Source organism: Perna viridis, chromosome 12 (genome assembly GCF_037379345.1).
Source record: "Perna viridis isolate PV_CMFRI_1.1 ecotype Kerala chromosome 12, ASM3737934v1, whole genome shotgun sequence".
NCBI classification, from domain to species: Eukaryota; Metazoa; Mollusca; class Bivalvia; order Mytilida; family Mytilidae; genus Perna; species Perna viridis.
This window is the reverse complement of record NC_142456.1, coordinates 13,031,071-13,051,750: the sequence shown is the minus strand read 5'-3', so window position 1 is coordinate 13,051,750 and position 20,680 is coordinate 13,031,071. Positions and strand designations below refer to the sequence as shown.

At 32.8% G+C, this 20,680-nt stretch overlaps 1 protein-coding gene across 1 annotated transcript in view; it reads right to left on the bottom strand.

The window, feature by feature from the left end:
* The window catches only part of LOC148601257 (potassium voltage-gated channel protein egl-36-like), a 32,364-nt gene extending 19,605 nt beyond the window's left edge, over window positions 1-12,759 (bottom strand). Inside the window, exon 1 of the mRNA XM_088555916.1 lies at window positions 12,159-12,759. Coding sequence (XP_088412042.1) covers window positions 12,159-12,632 — 474 coding nt within the window. The 5' untranslated portion in view covers window positions 12,633-12,759. The remainder of the gene's footprint in view (window positions 1-12,158) is intronic.
* Between the last annotated feature and the right edge of the window lie 7,921 nt (window positions 12,760-20,680).

Sequence of the window (20,680 nt, the reverse complement as noted above, 5' to 3'; positions counted from 1 at the left end):
GAATGATTTTGGAAGATCGGAAAAAAACAGTTCCAGAAAATATAACTTTACACTAATGGAAAAAAAAATCAGAATTCAATCTTGATTTACTTGTGTTAAAGACAAATAAATAATCATGGCGAATTTTATCTTGTATCTTTTACTCTATCGAAATCTATTAAAATGGTTTTATACCTCTGTTTTCCCCGATAAAGTTTTTGTTACTCCTTGATTCATGCAACCAATAGCAGGTTAATATTCGTATCATTACTGATACAATTATTTCGGCACATCTTACATTCAAGCAATTAAGTGTAAGTGTTCGTAAGAATCAGGCAAAATGGGAAATATCAGAAACATGCATATAAAACATCCATCGATCTGACAATAACATATCGCTCAAGAATGCTTTCTCTGTTTGAAAAGACCATTATTTGATATCTGCATCATTGGATTTGCTCAGAATTTTTTCACTTAGAAAAATGAGGTTTTGACAGATTTATATGCCCTTGAAATGTTCATTTTCAGTGCATTTAAATGTAATTGTAACTCAATGGTCCGGCATGATATAGAAAATCATGTCTGTTTTCCTTGATTCTGATATTGCAAATAGTCAAATTACACTTTCAAAATGGGGGGGGGGGATGTCATACCATGATGATTTGTTTTCATACCATGTTTCACCTACCGCCTGATTCTTACAGGGACTAACACTTAATAAACAACAGATTTCAGAAAGTAAAGTAACTTCTTTATTTCATGTATTTTTGTATCCATTGAATTTCAATGCATTATTTGTTTTTCTGTATACAGCTTTATATCTTGGGTGGAATATCTTTTGTAGTAGTCGAGGGAAATTGAAAGTTTCTGAAAGATCGGTTTTACAAATAAACCAAATAACCGTTCAATAAAAGTATAAATAAAACAAAATAATATAAAGTATAAAAACAATTACTAAAAATAATAGGGCATAAAATGAACAAAAACAGAAAGACCATTAATTTTATAATTCATGTTGTAGCACTACTGGAAGTACAAACAAGGAAATATCCAAAGAAATGAGACATCGTTAGGAATATCATTAAGACAGCATATGTAAAATAAATCGTTAAAAAGGAACAAACAAGCAAACAGATGGCGCAAACCCATTTAATATAGGATAAACTCTTGTGCTCCGTTAGGGTAATTATCACGCGTTTCTTGCAAGGCAACTACTGTATTGCATGATGTAAAATAGATGATTTCTGTTACAGATAGAGGTTATTGGTCACATTAGTAAAATAATTCCACACCAGTAAATCAGGTATTTGTGGCGTCCATAAAACTTCCCAATTGACAACTCTATTCTAAAGGCAACATAATATAGTCCAACTAGTTTTTGCCTGAGTCACTGAGCATGATAAAAATGTATAGAAAGTTGACAAAGAGGTATCAAGGGAACCACGATTCAAGCGGAAATCAATAGAATGTTATCCAGGGACAAAGACCAGACATAGAAAATAGAAAACACAACCAAGAACATGAAATAACCAAAATAATACATACAAAGTTACAAAAGTAAATAAGCAACTCAGATTCCACTAACAACTGGGAGCATGGACCAGATGCACCGGTAGGGTAGGCGTCCTCTGCTTTTCTAGAAACACTCATCGAGTTGCTCATGAAAAGTAGACGAAGGAGGAGAGGCAAACTATGACATGTTGAACAAATCAGTTTTCATGGTGCAGATGGATACACCGTAACGATCCTCGAGCTCATGATGATGACCATAAAACTTCTGTAAATATTACCTCAATATTATAGCAACATCACCCTTTTCTAGAAGCCTAATTGTAAGAAGTCAAGCGCGGTATAAAAATTACTTTAAACCGTTCATTTTTATTTTCAAATAAAAGATCAGGATAAGGGACAGATTTCAGTGCGTCTTCTAACTCCTTTGTTTATGGCTTGTTTTAGTAACATATCTTAGTAATGATTACAATTTTTGAAAAAAGAGATGAGTAGCTGGCCAAAAAAGACCCTACTCGCTGATGCAAAATAAAGGTAAAAAATAATTGAAAATGAAGAAAAAGTTGTCTTAGATCCATTAGCTAAATTATCTTTTCTACATTTTATAGAACATAAATCAATAAAAAGATATCTTTTTAAGAGATTTAGCTGTCTTTATATTGATTTCTAAGATGTATTCATGTTCAAATAAATACATCACTCAAGCCTCAATACGATGGGATCGTAGAACAATACATTCCAATTACGTGTTGTAATATCCTATTTCGGAATTACGTAATTTTACTCAAGACGTAAATCACTCGAGATTCTGCTTCTTAATTGTTACTTAGGCCCAAGAGAATAAGATACGTCACTGAAGTGAGCAGTTCCAGAAGTTATTAAACTATGTTATAGGTTTGCACTCAATGGAAAATGTATACTTGTCTTATTGCTAACAGATAGATGCAGATGTTAAGGTATACTGACAGTTGAGATGTTTTGGTTCCCTAATGTCTATTATTGTCATAATATATTCATAGTGATTCATGGGGCAAAACGCAAGATTGATATTGCAGCTAATTCAAAATAACTTTCCAGCTGTTTAGAGGTTGCGTTGTAGGTTGTATCGCAAAAATATCCATATCTAAATACAGTAAAACTCAATTCAATCAGTATAACGACCTATACAGAGAAATACAGTTGATATGCTCCACCATCATTTAATGTACATTTGTAGTTGTTAACTCTGGAATAATACGTTTGTAACATTCGCCAAAGATAAGTTTTAAATGGTGATATAACTACCGCTGTATCTTAAAGTATGTTTTTCGCCGCGAATGTAGGAGACTGTAGTTGCCATGGAGACTGAATGTGTCAAAATGTTTTGAAATGGCTTCCTGTAATGAACTGTATTCAACCCTTGCTCTTACACAAAGCAAGTTTGTACATTTCTTTTATGTTCAGCTTCCAAAACACACTCATATCTACCTCTCATTCTGACTTTTATCTAGAAAAAGAGGAAACAAAAGCTTTCTCTTAGCACAGTCACATCTTTTATGGAAAGTGCCTCGACCAGTTCAACTAAAAGTACCCAATCACACGTTCAGTCTGCAGTCTATATATTCCAGTACAAAATTTCTGACTATTTAAAAATTATCAAACCATGTTCCATCACTTTAAATGATATATTTGACTACGACTTATGTGGTTTAGTATATGTCGGAGAAACGCAAGAACGATTAAACAAAAGAATGTGCGGTCATCGTTCAGGAATTAACGCCACCAAATTACCGACAGTTTATTAACACTTTAATCAACAAGATCATTCAATCCTCTCTATGAAAGTGTGTATTTTAGAAAAAAAAATTACCATCCTACGAACAGTCCCGTTATAAGTAAAAACTATCGTAGGGAAAGAGAGGAGTACTGGATACGCAGACTAGGTACTGCAATACTTTACGGATGCAATGACAACATCAAAAGTATGGGAAACCTTTCAAGCCAATATAACAATAGCATAAATGTGATGAATTTATTTGACAAAAATCCAAGACGGGAAAGGAATCATGGCCATCGTCACTATACGTCACCTACGTTACATGATGTCTCCATGGATGGTCTCCTTCCTTTCATACAAAAACCTCTTGGACTTCATCACATTAGAACCAAACTTTATTCTATACCTCTCACTTTACTTCACTCCCTTTACAAAACATGTCTTGATACTCCTGTTTCTGACCCCACCTCATCATTATACAGACTTGTTGCCATCATTTTGGATATTGATTTCTACAGACTCTTTACACCAGTTTGTGTGAAAAGTCAAGATGGAGAAAAACGATCATATCTTCCACTTCCGTTTGTCAACAAAGGAATAGATGCAATTAATTTGGCAAACACCCTCCAACACAAAAACGATACCAAAAAAATTCCACAATATTTCAAGACAAATCGATACCACTTATTTCATATTACTATACTTCACCCATTGCATTCAAAATGTTCAATTATAAAAAGGCTATTGCAGAACCTCGAGACTGAGGACTGCAAGGCTAAACCACCTGACTGTTCTTGCAAAAAACTCTCCATTCAAATATGGTCCTTCTGGTCACGTCGTTACAGGAGATTTAACCATCATCGAAAACGAATTTCTGCGTAATATCCTTTTTAAAGGTCCCAAACACCGTGAACCACGCTCTATAAATTGGAATTATAACTTTAAAGTTCTTATGTATGCCGTCGGGGACTATGCAAGAAAATGGATAAAACGAGAACAAGAAGATATTGATTCTCTGTCAGAGTGGTTAAAGGCCGTGACGTCTATAATTTTGAAACAAATGAAAGTTTTAAGTAGATCAATGAGTGCAAAAGCTACATTAGTTTTCAAAGACCCCGATGTAGCAAAAACATTGTCTACTATACATGACAAATATGTTGTCGTACCAGCAGACGAAGCCCAAAACAACATTGTTTTTGTCTGCAAAACGTTTCACATCCAATGTTTATTATCAGAGGTAGACGTAGAAAATAATAGAAGTGATAAGACCTATACTTCTACCACACTCTACAAAGAAGAGATTGTGGAAAACCATTAATCTGTGCTATCCTCTTTTGGTCTCTCTACAAAGGACGATGATTGTGATTTACCGCCTATGAATTGGATACCTTAACTCCACAAGAATTCACACAAACAACGTTTCATAGCTGGATCTGCAAAATGTACCACCAAACCACTTTCAAAACTTTTAACTTCTATACTCACAACTGTCAAAGAGGGTCTACAGTCCTACCACAATACTTGTTACTCCCGTAGTGGTATTAATTCAATGTGGATCCTGAAAAATTCGAAAGATCTTTTGGAGACAATCAGTTCAAGACTATTATCTGAATATAATAGCATTAAAACCTATGATTTTTCAGCACTGTATACTTCTATTCCCCATACTCAGTTAAAATCCCGAGTTAAAAACATTATACATCGTTGTTTTTCCAAAAAAGATGGTACACCTAGATACAAATATATAGTTCCTGGTAGAGATTCCTCATACTTTGTAAGAAATAATTCCAAATCATCTTTCAAATATACAGAGGAAGATGTTTACAAAATGCTGGAATTTTTAATCGACAACATATTTGTCCAGTGTGGTGGACGTATTTTTGAACAAACGGTCGGCATTCCAATGGGAACAAATTGTGCTCCTTTACTTGCTGACGTTTTCCTTTACAGTGAGGCTGACTTTATAGCCGATCTGATCCAAAAAAAAGAATATCGTTAAGCTAGATCCTTTAATTTCAGTTTCCGCTATATAGATGACGTATTATCTTTAAACAATCCTAATTTCGGGGATTTGATACATCGCATCTACCAAAAGAACTTGAGATAAAGGATACTACAGACACTGTGAAGTCAGCCTCATATCTTGACCTACACTTAGAAATCGGTAAAGGAAAACTATTGACCAAACTTTACGACAAACGTCATGACTTTCCATTCAAAATTGTCAACTTTCTTTTCATCTGTGGCAACATCCCTTCAGCACCTGTGTACGGAGTGTTCATATCACAACTCAGACGTTATGCCAAAGCTTGCTGAAACTACGCAAAACTTCGAAAGACTTTTTGTATCGCGCTAGAACTAACAAATAGGCTTCTGTAACAGGGTTATGTTGCTACAAAATTGAAGTCATCACTTGAGAAGTTTAATGGTCGTCATCATGAACTCGTGGATCGTTATGGTGTATCCATCTGCACCACGAAAACTGATTTATTCAACGGGTTATAGTTTTCCTTTCCTCGTTTGTCTACCCCGGACTTGACTTTTTATGAGCAACTCGGTGGGTGTTTCTAGAAAAGCAGAGGACGCTTACCCTACCGGTGCACCTGGTCTATGCTCGCAGTTTTTAGTGGAGTCCGAGTTGCTTATTTGCTTTTGTTACTTTGTATGTATGATTTTAGTTACTTTATGTTCTTTGTTTTGTATGTCTGTCTTCCATGTCTGGTCTTTGTCCCTGGATTGCATTCTTTTGATTACCGCTATAACCTTGGTTCCCTTGATTACTTTTTCAATTGCGACCATTGCACCAATTCTCTAGATCAGGTTCATCGACAGGCAAAAACTACTATGACTATGCTATGTTGCTCAGAGACCAAAGTCATTAGTTACGATAGTTACAAAAGAACTGAATGACGGTCAATACGTGTTCAATTCATTAAATCAATTGTGTTGTATGATATGCTTTTCGTATTTTATCCTTCAGTTTTTGTGTTAATGTGAAGACTTTGTAACAATCATGCAAAATCTGTAATATGTGATACACTCAAAAAAGACTACACATTTTAATGTTTGCTAATGAGTTGCTTTATAGGTCTATATGATGAAATGCATAATTATTCATTCCAATCTGTCTATTCTTAGAAGATAATCCACATTGAAAATCCAACAGTTTGTATTTTAATTTAGTGTCATTTCAAGGTTATAATCCTTAATTTTAAGTACATTCTATGTGATTTTTATCTCCTAAGAACAAGGGTTATATGAAAAAAGCCACATGTCACTTTCTGTTAACTAAGTGAAACTAAGGACAACAAAGGTTATAGCGATGGACAATTATAAACCATACGACGAAGTCAATGAAAATGATAGGTGGACATTTAATGAAAGAAAGAAAGAAAGGAAAATTGATGTCAAACTTTTGATACAAAACATCCTAATCAGGATAACCATTGCTAGAAAAAACCTGGTAAACTGAATCTCTTGTAAAATTCTATGATGCAGATTAAGATTTTATAGCGTGATTCAAGATCTAATTGATTGCTTTTACTATACTGGTTTTCATGTAAAAAATTATCATAATATCAGGATAAATACTAAATTTTATATGTTCAATCTCTTTTTCAAAGATTAAAACAAAGTCTGTCCTAAAATGGAATTGACTATATTGTAATTGCTTGGTATTTCGATAATCGATATTCTGTTGTTTAACCAATTAACATGTTATTTGCGCTGAATTAACTAGATTAGATTCAGGAATTATAAATTCCATGCTGTATTTACACTTCCAAGGTATTAGATGCCTAAAGGTAACAATATGATCGATTGATTAAGTTTGATAGGACTTTTGCTTTTATTCCAAGGAAAAAAAAAGAACCGAAAATCGTTTAAATCACAAAGTACAAGAAGAGTGAATAAAGACCCATTCCACCTGGAATATTCATGATGTTACATTTTTTAATAATAAAATCAGAAAATACAAATGTTGATGACAGATCATACTTTAGTCGGAATTTGAATTCTTACACTTCTAAAGACATTTGTTGTGATATTCTAATATTTAATGATTAAATTACTCAAATGGATAATTTTCAGGCTCAACAAAACTCCAATTTGAAGGCCAAGTAATTTTTAAAGTATGATATCATAAAGATACTGTAAGAGTTATTCAGTATGCTTGATTTTGCTTAGACTGTTTTTTTAGGGGGAGAGACATAAATTACGCTTTGTTTTACTATAACGATCTATTGGTAAATTTGCCAGTTCAATGTTCTTAAAATTTTGAATTATGATGCCTTCACCACAATAAAGCATCGACCATTATCTTACCGTTTAGTGAATAAGAGTACAAAAATATTCTAAAGTACCGATGTCAAGATCTAGGCCAGATAAGCCGAGTATCATTATACATTTCTTGAGCTTCGCTACTTAAAAGGCATTTTGAAACCCGATCCCGACTGAGTGGCGCAAAATTGCCAGGAAACAATCATAACGAATAATGAACTAAATCAAATAGATGAATTTTGATAAAGTGAATTAATGAACGTAACACTAAATTCCGTATTTTAAATATTCCAATTAATATTTCAAATCTGACATCAGCAGTAAATTTGATATAAAAACCCACCTTAATAATTAGTTTCCTGACTGACTGGGTTAGAGGGTACAAAGCCATCATGCCAAGCATCAGTAATTAGTGCTATTACTTTATAGACATTTCATGTGTTCAGTAATATATTTACTGCAAAGGTCACTGTGATTCTGACATTGGGAAACAATTAATTGCTTTCAATGTAGAAAAAAAAAAACGCGTAATCTACTACTAAAGATCTCTGCAATGCACTCAGTAACTTACATGTACCAGTCTTCGCAATAGTAATAGTAAATGCCAATACGTACATTAGGATTAACACTGCAATCGGTTGAATAATAGTTATTTCTATCTACTTGTCTTTTTTTTCGTTCCGATTTGGAAGTGTTGTTTGATTGAATTACAGCTTGTGTGTGTTGTAGACTATCTAGAATTGAAACGTACTATACTGCGATTTACCAAATTAAAAAATTATTTTACTGCCAGCTTTTTGTTAGAATCAAAGAAAATTTTAGAAATTATCTAACAAAATAAGTCGCCTCCAATATCTACAACAGCTGCTGAGATTAATGTTAGTTAATCGTAGGACATTCATAGGAAAGCTGGAACCGCTTGCACTACCGGAAAACCTGTTAGGTGCCATAAATTATGTTGTTTAGTTGGTGGTTAATAGTTTTTTTCTTGAAACACGTGTGCAGCAAACGGAAATTGGCAACATTTATATGATTGATATTTTAGAATCACAAATAGTTGAATGTGTAAAGTATTAAGTAACAGTCTTCGTAAGAATTATGCCAAATCTGAAAAATGTGATACACCCCAAAAAAGGCTACATATTTTTTATTTTTGTAATTAAGTTGTTTTATGAGTCTATACTATGAAATGTGTAATTATTCATTCAAATCTTCCTGCTCTATGGAGATAATCAGCATTGAAATTTCAATAGATTTTATTGTATTTTAGTTTCATTTACTAATTAACCTCCCTTGATTTTGAAATCTACAGTGCATTCTATATAATTTTTATCTCCTAAGAACACAGGTTATATGAAGAACTGAATGTAAATTTCTGTTTACTATGGCTATTCAAACAAAATATCAAATAAAAATATGTAGGCGTCTTACCCATGAATCACATTTTGCATGATTCTTAAAAGGAGTACTACTTAAAATGTGCATATATAAAAATAATCTGCTTTGTAAAGGCATAGGAAGAGAAAATACCCATTCTTTTATTAACTAAACCACTTAGCAACAGTATTCATCATATTTTAGTACAAGATGGATAAGTTATCAGAAGGTTCAATCTAAATGTGTCTGTTTCACACGACCGATATACACACGATTAAAGTTATCACTAATTGATGTTTCCATGTAATTAATAGATTGGATTCCATGCATTGGCGGTGATATTATCACAATAAATATTGACATAACGTCAACTTACAGAGAAACAAAACAATTAGGAAACATTAAAATCTGTTAAGTTTGGACACGCTATTCCCTGGTATAGTCTAATCAAGAAAACTATTGTCAAATACAGGGTACATGTAGTATGAAATTTCTTTCAACCGAATTTCGTGTTATCCAAAATCCTGCCAATACCCAACACTTTTTAAAATTCCCTTCATCAATTTGAACGTATTTTGGACTATGGTAAGCTGAACACCTGTCTAAACCAAAATAATTTTGAAGCCCAAAAATGTTCGAGGTAGACAGGTTTCACTGTTTTCACGCGGCTATACTTTTGTCTTATTTAAGAGTAATCAATGGAACAAAGGTTATAGCGGTAATCAAAAGAATGTAATCTAGGGACAAAGACCAGCCATGGAAAACAGACATACAAAACAAAGAACATAAAATAACTAAAATCATACATACAAAGGTTATAGCGGTAATCAAAAGAATGTATTCCAGGGAAAAAGACCCGACATGGAAAAAAAGACCAACAAAGACCACTAAGTAACTAAAATCATACACACAAAGCAACAAAAGCAAATGAGTAACTCGGACTCCACTAAAAACTGGGAGCATAGACCAGGTGCACCGGTAGGGTAAGCGTCCTCTGCTTTTCTAGAAACACCCGCCGAGTCGCTCATAAAAAGTCAAGTTCGGGGTAGACAAACGAGGAAAGGAAAACTTTGACCCGTTGAATACATCAGTTTTCATGATGCTGATGGATACACCATAACGAGTTCATGATGACGACCATAAAACTTCTGTAGTGATGACTTCAATCTTGTAGCAACATAACCCTGTTCCAGAAGCCCATCCGTCAGAGTTCCAGCGCGATACAAAAAGTCTGCGCAGTCTCGGCAAGCTCTGGCATAACGTATGAGTTGTGATATGAACACTCCGTACGCAGGAGCCGAAGGGATGTTGCCACCGATGAAAGGAAAGTTGACAATTCTGAACGAAAAGTCATGACGTTTGTCGTAACGTTTGGTCAATAGTTTTCCTTTACCATCGATTTCTAAGAAGTTATTGACAATGTTACGTAGTAGTATTTTCAATCTAAGGAAATTATGAGTGCTGATAAACTGAGACTTTTCAAATTTCTAGAAATTATGAATACTGTTAAGTTTAGATATTCTCAGGAAACTATACCATATTAATGTCGGGAACAGGATATAATGGACACAAATGAACTCTGGTATTTTTAGGAATAAGAAATAATGGCCACTGTTTACACTCATATTGTAAAATCAGAAAACTGTTGACACTCCTATACCATAATATCAGAAACAGGATATATCATGAGATTTGTACAATCTGGAAAAATACCACTGTTTTACTCTTTGCATTGACTGTCATTATCCTTGAAATACAAATGTTTATGAAAAACTGAACGGTAATGTAAGCGGTAGGTTTAGTGCGCTAGAGAGGCTGGCCAAACGTATCTTTCATTTTGGAAATGCCTGTAAAAAGTCAAGCGTTTTCCCTGATATTGCCATTTGTTATACAGACCTTCCTTTTGACTATTGTCAGATTGGTAATTTTGTTATTATCCTTCATTTGCACAACTCGATGGGTGTTTCGAGGACGCTTACACTTCCGGTGCACCTGGTCCATGCTCCCAGTTTTTAGTGGAGTCCGAGTTGCTCATTTGCTTTTGTTGCTTTGTGTGTATGAGTTTAGTTACTTTGTGTTCTTTGTTGGTCTTTTTTTTCCATGTCGGGTCTTTGTCCCTGGAATATATTCTTTTGATTACCGCTATAACCTTGTTTCACTTGATTACTCTTTGCAGATGTTTGTAGATATTTTTATTAAGACTAGCTTCAAGTTTCAATTAACAACAAAATTGACAGATTTCACTTAAGCGTGACAAATTCTGGTTTGACAGATTTTTGAATTGACAAAAACTGGTGAGTGTATTATATTCTCGATATTTCATTTTACATAGAACAATAACCATTGTGGTTTTGATTTTAAAAAAGATCCTTACAACCAAAACTGATGTTAAATCGATAGAAGCTGCTGCCAAGAAACTGATTTTCATTAATAGCAGAGTACAGTGAAACTTGTCTTAACCGAAAGTCCAAAATTTGTTTGGTAATGGCAGGTGTTCGGACTGCACAAGTTCAAATACACTGAATTGAAATGACAAAAATACTTAAGAAAATAGACCTAAGGTTAGGGACACAACTCTAACAAATTACTGGAACGTTTGTATTAAGCATTTTACATTAATTTCATGTAAGCATCAAAGTAATTTGGATAAATTTCATTGTTTCATATGAAAGCCTTATAGGCTTTGGTAAAATTAAATATGATGCAAACATATCATTGATTTCAAGATTAAATGTCCCTTAGCCCAGGTCTACCTCCTTAAGATTATACATTCTGTAGACAGGTCTTTGGGACAATCAGGGTTAGGTTAAGACAATTGTCATCATGCAAAATCTGCTTGATTCAAGCCTTTTAATCCTTTTAAACGCCCCAATTTCTAATACATGACATACAGCACAACTCAATTGGAGATCACAAAGTTTGATGTATATATGTGTTGTTTTAGTAAGTAATACTAGTACATAAAGAGCAAAGATCTTTTGTTACTTATTTCCTTAAATAAGTGTTTCATTTTATTACTTTTTTATATATTTGTCCTTTTCAAAATTGTCGCACATGTCTCTGTAAGTGTTTGTATACTAAAACACCTTCGTTATTAGGGCATCAATCCATTGAAGGATTTCTGAACGAGCATTTAAAAACAAACAACCCAAACTTAGCAGTCAAAATCCCCTAGAATCAAAGGGAACCGACAAATGATTAAGGTTGATTACAAATCTGATGCAAAACGGGTTTTCAGACAAGATTTAAGTTATACTACCTTTGCTAGGAGTGACGACATGGGATCATCCAAAACTCGCCAAACTTTACGTCTAAAATATTCCCATTTGCTATTAGAAGGTCGTAGTACTTTCCCTGATCTGATAGCTTTCATTTCCTCCTCTTCAAAAGTTTTAAGCAACGCTTGATCCTCAAAGAATGACACATATTTCATGTAACAACATCTAGACATTTTACTCTCGTCAATTTGCCAGAATTGTAATTCACGACAGAATATAGACGGACAGACAGACGATGGCATATGCAGCTCGCCGTTAGTGTAGAACCACACAATTGATGTAAAGCTATCTGCATGTCGTTCAAGATAGTATTCTTCACTTGTGTCTTTGTCGTCATATTTTTGTGACCTTGACGCACTATTTTCAAAACAATGTGACGGCAGACGACAGAAGGTATTCTTGTGCAGACGAAATATTGTCCCACTTATATTCAGGATAACGTAATCCATCTTCATTCAGCAGACGACACATAGCAAATCACGAGGAAACACAAATTGAAAAATAAAAAATCGATGTCATAATATGGTCTGTGTAGGCGCCAACACTAATTTGTGGCTTGGCTTATAGCAAGCTTCTTTTGATCATAAAAAGACAAATCCACGGATTAGATCATAGCGAAAGATAAACTATGCTTGATACAAGAGCGTGTGATCCGATGAAGAATTATTTCTATTCTAAATTTAAAACTGATCAATTTTCGATTCGGAAAACAAGATCAGTTCATCAAGGAGGTTACAGCTGTCTTAACAGAAGACGAGAATTTTTTCCTTATGTATAGAAACAAATTATTGGATATGTTTCATAATGCTGTATTCCAATGAAGGACGAGATCAATTTTTAATTTGTACATTAAGTCTGGCATAACTGTCTAAAATGCAGACCATTAATATTTCCAAGCCATTCCACTTGCATGCAAGTTTGATTTATTAGATATAAATATGTTTGCATTAATTCTCGGAGAAACGATATAAATTTTTAATTTGTCAACTTACGTCATGCGTAGTTCTTCATTTCAAAACAATTTTTCATTACTACGGATTCAATTGCAATATTTTAAATTGTGGAAGATATTGGTTTACATTTGCACAAAATATTTGAAAATTCTTTCTAAGTGTTTGTTATTTACTTCGCAAAAAATATTGCATGCATATAAAAGTCATTTGGGTTTGTCGCTTGAGACAGGTATAGTTGTAGCTCCCAGATGAAAAAATATGTGAATTTTGGTATGCACAGTGTAACAGACAAAGAGATAATTAGTAGAGCTTTTCATTGTCTTTTTTACTCATCGATTGTGAAACATCCTTTTCATCAGTAAATACAAAATTCTTGTACTGATAACAAAAAATGAATAAAATGAAACAAAAACATTTCAATTCATAGTAAACATCCTATGTTCTAAATGTGTGTTTCATTTGTTTTCCACATTATTCTATTTTGTATCATTTTTAATCAATAGTATTTGAGTCAATTTTTCTTTTATTTATTTTTGTGGTCCTATTATAAGGTTTTTCTGTTTTTTTAAAAATCATAAACAAAATCATTTGTCCAAGTATTTTTCCATTCTCCATTCTAGAAAAACAGAGGTCGCTCACACTTCAAGTGCACCTAGGAAATGCTCCCAATCATTGTTTTGTTTCTATATGCGTGTTATTGTTGGTTATTTCATGTTATTTGTCATGTGAGGTTTTTTTTTGTCTGGCCGTTTTCCTTGTAATGGGTTGAAACCCGTGGTTCCTTTGATTTCCCTTCTAAGATGATTGGTTTTGGACACTGATGTTTCGAATTACTTTTCCAAGCATATGCAGTATACTTACAGTTTGTCTCGAGCATTTACGGTCTTGGTTTATTCTTGGTCGATGAACCGTTGACGGCAGAGCTTTTTCTCCTAGACATCAACCTTGTAACCTACAAAGTAGTTTTACATGTACCATATATACTTTGATTCAAATTGTTTTTGGACTATTTTAATATTGTTACATATATAAATACCGATGCCCTTCTAACTGTCTGGATGGGTTATCTTTGATGCCATCTGAAATGTGAACCAATGAGACTAAAAGAAAAAAAAATTGTTTGAGGTTAAATAACTAGTATTGTAATCATAATGCAAACAAACCCCAATAAATACGTATTGATCAAAATCATTGTAATTTAGAAATCAGTGCAAATATGCAAGCGTTTCTTAGATAGTTTATTATTTATTTTAACAGGTTTAATTTGGGCTTGATTATGGATCGAATTAAGTTTCGGAAATTTTGTTGTTACCCTTATTTGCTTTTTTTTCAGTACAAATTATGAGTTTATTACTAGTTATTTTTTCTTCGTAAGAGTCAATTTCCTGAACTCAGATTGGATGTTTCGATGATTGTTTCCATTTGAAAACAATCGTTTTGATATATTGTATAATAACACTTCATTTGCATTTGTTCAGCGGATTTCAGAATGATCAATTATCCTGACTCTAAGGATTCAAGATAATGTACCATCAGCATCCTACATCTGTGAGTAACTTCAACACTTGCATATGGATTTATTATATCAATTATAAAGAAAGATATGGTTATTATATCCGCAGATCGATCTATTCAATACAAAATGCAAATGTTCCACGGAATAACATATGTTTTCAAGTATGCAAACCACATAAATTGTAAAGAAAAGCAGTTGATTATTTTAAGGAATTCATATATATATAGAAAGGTCTGAAAAATTCCCAACATCGTTGGAAAATTTTCAGACCTTTCTATACGTTTATTTATCTTCCATGTATCAATTTAAACCGATGGAGCAGTGTAGCGAATAGAGTCGTCACATTCTGAGACGTATATATATATGTACAATTTAAACACAGCTAATTGTAAAAATAACGTTAACGACAGGTGTCGCCATTGACACACTCCGGCCTTCAACAACCTTGACATTGGGTAATTAAGTTGACAAGATGCCATCGTAGTGGATGAAATTGCGTGACATTGATCAGCTCTCGAAGTCTGTGATTCTGAGCGACGTTTCAGATAACAGAATATCATGGTTGCGGGAGAAATAACGAAACGCTGATTAGCCTTTAACGACTTACAAAAGATCATTTATGTGGTAAAAGACTAGTTATACCGACTAGTCTATTACAACATTTGCTGTTTTACTATTACCTATTATTGCTTTCGAAGAAATGGTGTTACATTGATCTACATTTTACGACCATGGACAAAATAAAGTAATACTGTCGCATCAATATCTATGTTGAAAGTCCATAAAGTCAAACTTAAATTCTTGAAGCTTAATCCTAAGGGAAACATTGCACGATTCATTTATACGTTTTTCTCTTTTTGTGTTGCATGCTTATATGTGTTTAAAGAACTCATTCTGATGTTTGATATTGATTTTCAGGTTTACAGCTAAGGATCGTTAGCGCAAAATATTTTGATCCATGAAACAAATTTGTATCCTCACTAGCACGAACTGCGAGTTGAAAGTACCGAGAATATTCCAAAAAGTGTAAATGTAGGCTATATGCACGCTCATGAATTAAAAATATCATATATAATATTTGTTTCAAAAAATCTAAAACAACAACAAAAAAAAAAAACAGCACAATGAGTATTGTCCCTGTATGTCATTTAAACACATGACACTAATCGTAACTAAATACTTTTGACCGTTTTATTGTGGAGACCGGATTTTTTTTCCAACACTGACCAGTACGCCTCCTTACTTACTTTGCTATACTGTTGCATTTAAAGGATAGTTCAAGTAAGTTCCTCAGTTTAGTTTTTAGTTTGTGTAGTGAAAGCTGTCTAAACAGAACCCTACTTGAAATTAGTGCCATTTAGACATGTATCATGTTTACCTAGGTTAAACCTATACTTGAGATGATATATAAGTGTCAAGTTTAGACCTGTGTCTAGATCATTTAAGGTTCTGTTTATAAAAGTTTATGTCCTCATTGTGTTTGCATTTTCTTCTTTGTTTCTTTTAGTGTGAAAGTACATTGTTCGTGGGTAGCAATTTTCGTGGTTTAGGGGATACTGATCAGTTCGCGGATTCTTGTATTCATAGATTGAACAACTCTATCATACAAACGAATGGAAAATTTCCTTTTCATTGGGAACTAAATTTCGTGGTTTACCAAACCCACGAAATTCATGAAAAGTGGTACCCCACGAATAATGATTCTTTAACAGTATTTTACATGGACTTCCCATTTCGACTTTTCTTTTTGACTATTGCATAGATTATATCACTTCGGTAACACTGTTATTACTCTTCTGAACAATTCATTTTACTGTATTGGTGAAAAGTACTTTTGATCAAATTGAAATAATCTATATAATTAAGACAAACAAAGTCTTCTTTTAAAGGCGAAGTGATTAAAAAAATCTTTTCCAAAATAGAAATATAGAGATACAACCATAAATATAAAAAAAATGACAAAACTTCATCAAATAACAATTTTTTTCTGCTTTGAATGGCACAAAAGAGTAGATTTAAATGGCATCACATTAACATTATATATGAAACCAAAGGGAGCTTTGAAAATAAAGCTGATCGTCATTGTAACGTTAACAACCTTATTTTTTAAAAAATATCTATCATTCTGCGTGGGAGAATTCTATCGTTATTGTAACAAAAATAGTGCAATGAATAACCTCACTATCAAAATTAACTATCATTCTGCGTGGAAGGATTCTATCATTTCAAAAAAACAAGGTGGTATAGTCGTTAGTATCAGAACAACTCGACAAATTGAAAGCGGCAATTGAACATATCATCAATTTACGGACTAAATGATTAATCGTAATTTCTAGCAATTCCCAATGTTGTTTTTAACAAATTAGGAAGTCTTAGTGTTTCGCATATTCGATTTACTATAGCCTATGAGCACTATATCTATGTGTACTAGAACAAAATATGAAAATAGAGCACACAACTTTCCAACAAATCATGTTCTGAACGTTTAGCAACCTTTTCTATTACATTTTGGCCTAATATTCACTCAACATCTGCCACAATGGTAGATAAAACAAGTAATCTGTTGTTATCAATAAAGCATTTTTTTTCACTTTATTTTCTGTTTATGAACACAATTTTCGATGCCCTAAAATGTTTTATCGTTTTACACAGGACACATATTACGTAACGTTAGCAATTGAAATGAATCTCTTTTAATGATGCTTATGTTAACGAAAAAGATTGTACCAACTGCATTTAAGAGCGGTCTAAACTGGGAAAAGACTAAGAATCACGAGAAGTCATCCGATATTGCAACCATTAAATAATCAATGTTGCTTTTATAGAGAAAAACAAGCCGAAATCCCTGGCAGATTATAAATCATGCAGAGTGCAATTGTCTAGATTATTTATTTTCTTGCTCAATTGTTTTGTCACGATTGACGGTTTTTCAAAGCTATTTGAAATTAACAAGTTGTATCTTTACATTTTACGCAGTGCTTTTCAATCAACTTATTCTGAAGTTGGTGACACAACATCTGATATTATGATATTTAGCAAAGAAAGCGATTGCTATGATTAAAGAAAATGTTCATCTAATCCATTACTGTTACCAAAGAGTTATATCATCAATTTCATTTCTACTTTAGTTGTGCTTTAAAAAAAACAACTTTTAGTAATCTATGTTGTTTTGGAACACAGATCTGAATAAATTAAACAAATCGTGTAAGCTTGCTAACATGTGATTATAATACTTTTATCTCTATTAACATTTACATTGTTGTGACAAATAAGGAATAAATAAGATTAGAGTACGATAAACTTGCTACAAGTATTTCTGTAATGTATATGTTTTTAAATAAGTATATTTACTATCAAATATTCTTTCACTATATATGCAATACTCTCTGTTAACAGTGAATAAATACATCTTGCAACATTTTTATATGAATTCAGTACATTTAGAACACTACAAAATTAGCTTTCTAATGCGTTTAAGCAGATCAAATAAAAAATAAAACGAAACAGAATAGAAGTGCATTCACACAATTAAGAAGTAGAAAAATTGTGATACCCCTATTTCCCAATTGAAGACATAATTCATTAGACCTTCAAATCGATTTATATTGAAAATTTAAAGTAGGATGTGCACAAAAGCAATATGTTTTGAAGATTCTATGATAGTTTCATTAAACTTCATATAGCGGTATACAGGGAGTAACGCAAGGAAGGAATTACAGACGGGTGAAAGGAAGTACAGACGGGTGAAAGGAATTACAGACGGGTGAAAGGAAGTACAGACGAGAGGAAAGAAAGAAAAAAAAACAGACATTCCTATCACCATATTAAGCTGCACAACAAATAAAATATATAGAAACTGAAAACATATGTTATAATAGGAACTTATTATTTTTTAAGCATACAATGTTTATGCATTGACAAACACCGGGATTGTCTCGCTTTGTCCACATAAATGTACTATTTAGGTAAGGACAATTAACGGTAAATATTTAATAAGCAAATTATGCATAATCGGGAAATGTTAAAAGCATTTTATAAGTTTGAATACTGCAAGTGATGATTTGTCTGCGGGAGCATAGACATTTCTTGAAAATCTTGGACTGAGTTGATCTCTTTTAATAAATATCCCCCAATTTTAGTCCTGAAATGGTTTGGGAGGCTGTAGGCTGTCACAGAGATGCCCAACTGCATAGCGAATAATTTGTATTTCATTTATAAGGTATATCCAATATATTAAACGACAGATTTACAATTATTTTTAAAGTGAAAAAGATATCCGGAATGCATGATTATTTATTTATGATAAAAAAAGGCTTCAATGACTAATGTCTGCTGTATTCTAACATGACGGAAAGGCAATCTATCTTTTGCCAAAAGAGTGGATGAATAAATAATCCTCATATACGAAACACATACATGCATATTACTTTTTCTATGTGTTTTTCCTTTTTCATATTTGTTCACTCGAGAAATGCCGAGTCATAGGAGAGAACTTGATATTATCAATATATTAAATATATCGAATTTGTTATATGCCTTTATGAAAATATTTTTGATGTGACAACTAAGTTTAACTGATAATCGATTTTATTCCAGTGAGTTGCACAGTAAATTCACATGAAAAACCTATATTATTTATATGAATACATAGTTTATCTATGACATTCTTACCATATCAAAATAATGAAATAGGTTTTCAATATTTTGTTATACCTGAACCACTTTGTAAGTTTAAATTTTATAGATTCATTTTCAAGAGTAGACCTCACAGCTTTATAATCAAGATGACAAAAAAAACAAGAAATTGTAATCACCTTATTTCTAGGGTCTGCAATCTTTAAAAGTAGAAAATATGTCTTACATTAAAAACATTGCATAATTAAAGGCTAAAGTTTAGGCTAATGTTACATCTATAGGCTGTCGTCGCTTTAACTCTAAGAGATGTTCTCAATAATTCGAGTAAGATTAGACAAAAAACACTCAACACATACAATTTGTCTAGTAGTGTTTCATTGTGGATGGGGATAGAGATGTCAGTAGAAGCTATTAAAATAACAGTTAGGGCACATACATAGAAGTTTTTGTCCATAGCTTCATAAAAGTCCTCTAGTTGATGAAGTGTTGTAATTTGACACCTATGACCTCTTCCAGGCCCCCTTGAATAAAGATATAATGTATTGTCATAAAAGTTAAGTTCCACAAACTTGTTCATACATTTAAGGAGGTAGACCTAGGGTAAGGGACATAACTCTAGAAATTAGTGATGTGTTTGTATCATATTCAATTTAACCAAAGCCTATCAAACTGTCATTTGAAACAGAATAAAATCAGTTCAAGTTACTTTGATGCTTACATGAGATTGATGTAAAATACTGAATACAAACGTTCAAATGATTTGTGAGAATTTTTTCCCTTACCCTGAGTCTACATCCTTAAGTCAACATATAGTATACTTATATCCCTGTACTTTGATTTACTCCTTAATTAGTCTTTTGTTGTGAAAAGGTGCAACGCCTGTTTATTTATTTCTGTATATTTTTAATAGAATGGATTTTTAATAATAGCATACGTTATATTCCTTTTTACTGCAAAATATTCTTTCAAATAATTATGTCTGCAACTTTATCAATTATCGTTTTTTTTATTAAATTAAATTCTAAAACAGAGTTTAAATGCTTACTTTTCTGTATTCACTACGATATGTGGATTATTTGTACAAAGTATCTAGTATCGTTTGCCATTGTCGAGAAAAATGGCATCTGTGATACCTTTTTTGAATCGTTTACAATTTGACCATTTTCATATTTAATTTTAATTTCTCAATTATGACTCTTCTTGTGAAACGGTCTCACGGTTAACCATAAAATCCTGCTCTTATTACCACATGTACCGCGCTAATAGAAAATAGGGTTTCATGGAGATCATCCTTTTTCTTTTCAGTTTTCGTTACTTTTCCCCGTTTTTTTTAATTGCAATGTTATAATAGTTTTGTGCCGTTTCCTTCAATGAATTTCGCCATGGCTGTTTCCTTATC